The 7,773-nt window shown below is 43.5% G+C and overlaps 1 protein-coding gene across 1 annotated transcript in view; it reads right to left on the bottom strand.

The window, feature by feature from the left end:
• LYPLAL1 (lysophospholipase like 1) overlaps positions 1-7,773 on the bottom strand; it is a 43,762-nt gene that overhangs the window by 15,370 nt on the left and 20,619 nt on the right. Inside the window, exon 3 of the mRNA XM_034764606.1 lies at positions 5,129-5,298. Coding sequence (XP_034620497.1) covers positions 5,129-5,298 — 170 coding nt within the window. The remainder of the gene's footprint in view (positions 1-5,128; positions 5,299-7,773) is intronic.

The raw sequence follows: 7,773 nt of genomic DNA, 5'->3' as shown, positions 1-7,773 counted from the left end.
CACCCCCAGCTCAGAGCCCATACCCCTTCCCACACCCCAACCCCTTGCCTCAGCCCGGAGCCCCCTCCCATACTCCAAACCCCTCGACTCCACCTCCCCCCTCCTGCACTCCAAACGCCTCATCCCTGGTCGCACCCCCAGCCGGAGCCCTCACCCCCTCTCACATCCCAACCCACTGCCTCAGCCTGGAGCCCCCTCCTGCATTCTGAACCCATTTCTGGCCCCACCCTGGAGCCCCACATCAGAGCCAGCACCCCAACCCCCTACCCCAGCCCAGAGCCCCCTCCTGCACCCTGAACCCCTCATTTCTGGCCCCACCCAGGAACCCACACCCCCCAGCCCAGAGCCCATACCCATTCCCACACCCCAACCCCCTGCCTCAGCCCGGAGCCCCCTCCCATACTCCAAACCCCTCAGCTCCACCTCCCCAGCCCAGAGCCCCCTCCTGCACTCCAAATCGCTCATCCTCTCCTGCACCCCAGCCCCCTGAGTCAGCCCGGTGAAAATGAATGAGTGAGTGAGGGTGGGGAGAGCGAGCGACAGAGGGGGAGATGGAGTGAGTGGGGGTTGGGCATGGACAGGGCAAGGGAGTTTGGTTTTGTGCGAGTAGAAAGTTGGCAACTCTAAACTTAGAATGCAAATCTTTCAAAACCTATGTCTTTCTGTCTGTACTGTAAAACAACTAGCAGAGTTTCGGGTGCTGTAAAATAAAACAATCAGCAAAGGCAAAGAAATTGAAGTATATGATCTTGTGGCAGACACTATTAGCCACAAAAACCTTCACCCCAAAATGTAAGTGAAAGGACCATTTAAATCAGTACTTACCAAACTTGACAAAAAAGCATTTACATTACAGCAAATTGAGTTAACATATGGGGAGGGAGGACTGATAGTACTGGTTTGAGTCACTCATTTCTTAGGTATAATTTAGATCAGTGGTCTCCAAACTGTTTTGATTGCACACCCCTATCAGTAAAAAATTTTTGAGCATGCACCCCCTGCCACGCCAAAGCAAAAAAAAAAAAAAAAAAAAAAAAAAAGGCGCTCCTCCTGCCGTGCACCCCCAAGGAACCTCTTGCGCAACCCCCTTTGGAGACCACTGATTTAGATAACCCACACAGCCACATACTAGATGTCTACATGCGCACACACATGCACACAAAACTCTACTTCATCTTCTTTGCATTCAGATACTACAGGAATGGGCAACAGCACACAACCCTAAATTTACCTCTGGAGAGCTATGTAGTAAGTGTCCTTACATGAAAGACAACATACTTCATCTTCCAATATTACAAAAGATGCAAGATGGGAGAACTTGGAGGCTGGAGACATAAAAAGCCATGTAGGTGAAGATGTTTGCCCAGCATGTTTTAATGATTTATTGTTGATTTTTCATCTCTCAGTACTTACAATGCCTTCTTTCTCTGGGATGTCTAGTGCCAAGATATTTCTTCCCCCATCCCATTTTCACACATACTGAGAGGGATGACTATGCCAATATTTACAAGAGATGCAGCCCTTTCATGTTACTTCCACCATGGTCCAGTAGCTATGTAAGAAGTCTAGCAATAAACAAAAAAGTGGTTGTCTCTCTCATGTTATTGTTATAGTACAAGGGGTCAGGAATCATGCATGTGTTTTCTGGCACATGATCAAGTCTACAGGACTGTTATTGAAAGTTTATTTTCACTGGCTGCTTATACAAGTGACTACAGGTGGCAAAGACCAACGTGCTTGGATCAGCATTTCTGTGGTATACAAAAAGTGACCTGTAAAACTAGGAAAGTAGTAGTAAATCAAATGGGGGGGGGGGGGGGGGGGGGGGGGGAGTCAGCTTTTGCTTAGGTATCCAAACATCATAACTGAACTTTAGAACAGGCTTCAACATTAATTGACACCTCATTTTTAAATCCAAGGATCTTTTTGAAATTCACACAGAACCAGGGTGCTTATACTACAGCGGTGGGTGTAGTATAAAAACCTAGATATGAACAGAATAAAAATTATTCCCAAGTGTTCTAAAATTTCATCATGATTTGCATATTTTAGGATCTGCCTAATTTGGAATTAAACACAGAAATTTATAACATAACAATAGTCAAATTTGACCAGTTTTAACATTCTTTTGTATCTTTAATATCCATATAATTCTACTTCTAAGGTTATTTTTAACCAGTAACAGCAAGACCCAACAATAAGAAATCAATGTATGCACACAACTGAAGGTGGAGGGGGGCATTTGGCAAGAAAAAGGCTTTCATTTTCTTGTTCTGGATTGGGTTATTACTACACAACAATCGAATAAATCCTCTCTTTTTTTTAAACTTATAAAAAAATTCCTTGATGGTGCTCTTTAAGTTGGAAATCTTGCTACCTTTGTAAGACTCGCTGTGATGACTTGAGACCACCTTCTGAAAACTTTTTCTTAAGGTATAAATATTATGGGCTGTATACGGCCTTCAATTGGTGCATGGAACTCCCACAGAACTTGCAACACACTTTACATCAAGTATCAAAAGACATATGTATTTAAAACTGTTAAACTTAGACTGTATATTTGAAAACGAGGATGTGATTAATATTAAGGAAGCGGTTCTTCTGATGTTTCGGAATTAGATTGAGGTGAAGAGGGAGGAGTGGCTGTACACTACTCAGGTCCCACCTTCAAGCCAGGAGCAGCTGGATGCTTCCTTTAAAATGATGTAGCGAAATGGTTAACAGTGTTGATCATTAAGCCGTCATCATTAGGTGTCATCAGAATTAATTGTGTTATTGAGATGAAGGGTTTAGACCACAATTCTTTTAGGAACAAATGCTCCTATTGTATCAACAAACCCCAACCCTGTGTAAAACTTGAATCAGAGTAGGAAGGACAGTTACCCTCCAGAGGACCATGATGAAAATGCTAGGTTCTCCCTTTCCATTCCTGGAGTTCCTTTCTCGTTTATCCTCCTTTCTTTCAGACTGTTCTCCTGTCCCACTCTATGCAGCGGTCAGCTACCACTCACTTTGTGTCCTAATTTTTACACCTGGCTCTCCCTCTCCTCATAATCTCTGACCCTCATTCTCAACCTACAACTTCCACAATGACATGCCATCTGACCCCTCATCCTCCTTTAACAGTCACCACTGAATTAAATCCCACTCACTAAAATGTCTACTCCCTCAACTTTGTCTTCAGAAAACACTGCTCCTCTGTTCCTTCAACATCAGTGTTCCACACCTTGACTATGACCTCATCTCCTTCAGCATCCACTTGTCCATCCATCCAGCCTGTGCTGCTTTCAGCCCATTGCCATCAACAGCTTATCTGCCAAGTCTCACTCTCTCCTTCATTGACTCAGTTGTCTAATCCCTCCACTCCTTCTTTCCACAGAAAAATGTCCTACTAATTTGCCACATGGCTCACCACCACCATTCAATTTCTCGGCATCTGCGCCACTGAACACCTCTGGAGAAAGTCTCTTGAGTAACAATGGCTTCCTCCACTATAAGCTTGTTCTCTTTGACTTCCTTGTCAAACAGCACTCTACCTCCCCACATGGCATATCAATGAATCAGCTGCCTGTTCTCCACCAGATCCCCTCTTAAAATGCTCTCCCCCATCCAGGTAGAATGTTCATGGCATTTTCAAAGCGATGACTGACCGGGTCTGATGTGACTTCCCACTTCCTTCTTCTCCCATCACCCTTTATCACCTGGGGAATTCTTCACATCTGTGCAGAGGGAGTATACAGCCCTACCACTTTGATTTAGCAGTGGGGAAGGTACCTACATGGCCATGTGAATAAGATCTTGTGCATCAGTTTTTCCACACCCACATTCTCATCACCCCTGTGTACACATTTGCACTTATTTGGTCTGATGTTGGATTACTGACTCAGTCTTTCTTTGTCATCGTAGTGTCTAGAAGCCCAACTGAGATCAGGGTTCTATTGTGCTAGGCACAGTACATGCACATAGCAAGAGAACGTCTCTCAAAAACCTTGCAATCTACATAGACAAGACAGACAAAGGGTGGGAGAAAAGACAATTTTCATCAATTTAAAGATAGAGAATTTAAAGATAGAGGCTGGAACTTTCAAAAGAGACTAAAGGATGGAGACAACTAACCTCACTTACTCCCTTAGATGATTTCCCAGATTTCAAGTGTGTCTCAGACCCTGCAATCTCACTACTTTTATTTTCCCGAGGTCAAAGGGAAAATCTAGCAGCAGAATGAGTCTGTATGTGGAACATCTCCACCCCACTCCCAGAAAAAAAACACCTGCTCTTCTTCAGCTGTCTCGAGGCCTGCAGGTATAACACAAGAAAGCCAGATCAAAGAGACTGTGCTGACAGCCATTCAAAATAATGCACTCTACAGCCAGGGCAATGAGCCACCAAGGAAAAATAAACAGTGACCTTCAAAGAGCAACACAGGGCTGGGCCAAGAAAATATGCAGACTGAATGGTCCTGGCTCCACTGCTTAGGAGCTCAATGGCAAGAGTCAGTTGCCAAGGACGTCAGAAGTTCCCACATTAAAAGTTTATTCCAACCTGAAATATTTAGTCATGTCAGAATAGAACAAGGAGTCAGGCACTCCTGAATTCTAATTCCATCTCTGACTTATGCTACTCCTGTGGCCTCAACCTCTCTGCTTCAATTCCTCAACCGTAAAATAGGCCTGATACAGCATGTCCCCTGAGAGTGCTCGAAGATTAGTAGATAATTGTACAATGTTCTGAAGATGTAATGAGCTAGATAAGTGCTAAATATGATGAATAAATGCATTTGTTACCAAGTTCTACCATTACCGAACATTTCACAGGACTTTTGTTTTTTCATGACTAAACTCTTCCGAAGCAACCACAGCAGTAGAGAAGATACAATGTGCAACAATTTGTGTTGTCTAAATCAGTGGTTCTCAAAGTCGGTCCGCTGCTTGTTCAGGGAAAGCTCTTGGTGGGCCAGGCCGGTTTGTTTACCTGCCGCGTCCACAGGTTCGGCCGATCGCTCCCACATCCCTCGGCCTGCGCCGCTTCCCACTGCCCCCATTGGCCTGGAGCGGTGAACAGGTGGGCCGAAGGATGTGGGCCGGTGGGCCAGCTCTCTAATAAGGTATAAACATAAAAAAACTCTTACCTAAAATTATCCTATTCTTGCTGATGCCATTTTTAATCTCATCATCAATCACGTTTGTAAGCACCTGACACATTGAATCAATGGTTTCAATGTGTTCTGGACACTCATTAGAGATCTTCCATCTGTCAAACCACACAGTGGAGAGGGCCCCTCTCATAGGTGTATACGGTCTGGAGGAAAAGAAAAGAAAGGTTGATTAAAAATATATGAGAATAAAGGCATTCAGTATAACCACGGTAAATAACAGAGAATTTGGTGACTGACTGAAAAAGGAGAGAAGGAATCAATTAATTGTCTCTCAATTCTAAATGTATCTAATTTAAACGTTATTTACTACTAGTTATACAAAGTCTCTTTGTTCATCAAGGACTATCCTTAAAGGGTGAGGACATTTAGAAAACTGTTTAAAATACAAATGCAAGTTTCAATCAGCACACGGTCATGGCTGCATAGTTTCATATACTAAGTCTTTTAGAGCATAACCTTGCCAACAGATCTGCAGGTGTGACTCCTATTCCTGAGCATACTTCCTGTTGAAATAAATGGGAGTAGGGAGTCAATACATGCTGACCTATTTTCTATGGGTTGCAAGATCTTCAGGTCACATGTGTCTTGGGGGTGGGGGTGGGGGGGTCTGATTTTATATCAGGAATAAGGCTGAGATTTTTTCAAAACCACCGTGGGGATTCAGAGGCACAATTCCTATTGAAAGTGATGGGAAGGTTTTTTGTTTTTTTTAAATTAATCTTCTAGGCACCTATGGAAATTTCAGTCTGTGTGAGTGTGTGTAGGAGACAGAGAATGAGTGAGTGGTGAGAGATAGTTTATCTTAATAATCCAGATAACTTTATAAATAAGGTTGAAAAACACAACTTTGCTTACCTTGTCAGCGTGCAGATTGAAATTAGAGATGTAATTATACCATTCTTTGCAATACTGTAGTTAGTGTCAGATTAGTATCACAAATACCTTACATACACTGTCCAAAACTCAAATAATCAAGGAAGTTACAATTCAAAGGAGACACTTTTTTTTATGATGATGATGATGATAAATTGGCCCCTAAAATCCCCAGAAACATGATCTAGTTGTCTTACAATGGTAACAATTCAGTACCAAACCTACTGCACTGAGGTCAGTGTTTCATGTCAAGGGGGTCAAAACCAAGATCCTAAAATCCTTAATTGCTATATTTAATCAAGGGGCACATTTTTCACTCTAAACTTAAACTCAGAAAAGCTCAGATCAGATTACAATAGTTGCCTACAAACAGACAGCCTTTGATAAATTTGTCTGGCTGGGAACCCACTGAAAATGAAAATGAAGCCTTCAGTCTTCTATCTGGATTTTCTCACTACTAAGGTTTAAACAAAATACCACTAACAATCCCAAAAATGCTTAATGAAGCAGCAAATTCTGCCCTTATTTGTACCATGGGGTTTGCACATGTGTGAAGTAGAACGGTCTATTTCTAAACCAGAGAGACCGCTGCATCTCAGAACATATAATAGGCAGTATTTTATGTATTTGTATTTCTATGGCAGCCCAGAACCCCAGTTATGGACCAGGACCCCATTGTGCTAGCCACTATATAAACACAGAACAAAAAGACAGTCCTTGACTCAAACAGCTTACAATCTAAGTATAGGCACTTAGAGGATAACAGCGTGATAAGTAATAGCCAACATCGATTTGTCAAGAACAAATCATGCCAAACCAACCTACTTGCTTTCTTTGACAAGGTTACTGGCATAGTGCATGGGGGGAAGCAGTAGACATGATTTATCTTTATTTTAGTAGAGCTTTTGACACTGTCGCTGGGTGGAGGTGGAGCTTGGGCTTCAGCTTCAACCCTGGGTCCCAGCAAGTAAAACGCTGGCCCTGGCAACCCCATTAAAATGGGGTTGTGAACCACTTTGGGGTCCCGACCCACAGTTTGAGAACTGCTGGTCTAAAGAAAAGAAGACTGGGGCGGGAGGAGTGGAGGAGGGGAGGCTGATAACAGTCTTCAAATATGTTAAGGGCTGTTCTAAAGAGGATTGTGATCAAATTGTTGTCCACTTCCACTTAAGGTAGGACAAGTAATGGGCTCAATTTGCAGCCAGAGAGATTTAGGTTAGATATTAGGAAAAACTTTGATGATAAGGATAGCTAAGCACTGAAACAGACTTCCAATGGAGGTTGTGGAATCCCTGCCCGTGAAGGTTTTAAAGAACAGGTTAGACAAACACCTGTCACGGATAGTCTAGGTTTACTTGGTCCTTCCTCAGTGCAGGGGGATGGACTAGATGACTTCTCAAGGTCCCTTCCAGCCCTTATATTTCTATGATTCTATAAGAGAAGAGACTACATTCTTGAATGAACTCCCACAGGAAAATGATAAAAGACAAAGCACCCCATCACAAAGTGATCACTCCATACCTGACCTCTCAGTCCTGATCCTCAAAGGAAATCTGCACAACACTTTCAAAAGACAAGCCTAAGAGCTTACATTCATAACTCTGCTAGACACCATAGGCGCTGACTCAGTGAGTGCCCCGGGGCTGGAGCAGCCACAGGGAAAATATGGCGGGTGCTGAGCATCCACCGGCAGCCCGCCTATCAGCGCTCCCCCCCCCCCCCCCCCCCCCCCCCCCCCCCCCCCC

This window comes from Trachemys scripta, chromosome 3, assembly GCF_013100865.1.
Source record: "Trachemys scripta elegans isolate TJP31775 chromosome 3, CAS_Tse_1.0, whole genome shotgun sequence".
NCBI lineage: Eukaryota > Metazoa > Chordata > Testudines > Emydidae > Trachemys > Trachemys scripta.
The sequence above is the reverse complement of the archived record's forward strand: the minus strand, read 5'-3'. Positions and strand labels throughout refer to the sequence as shown.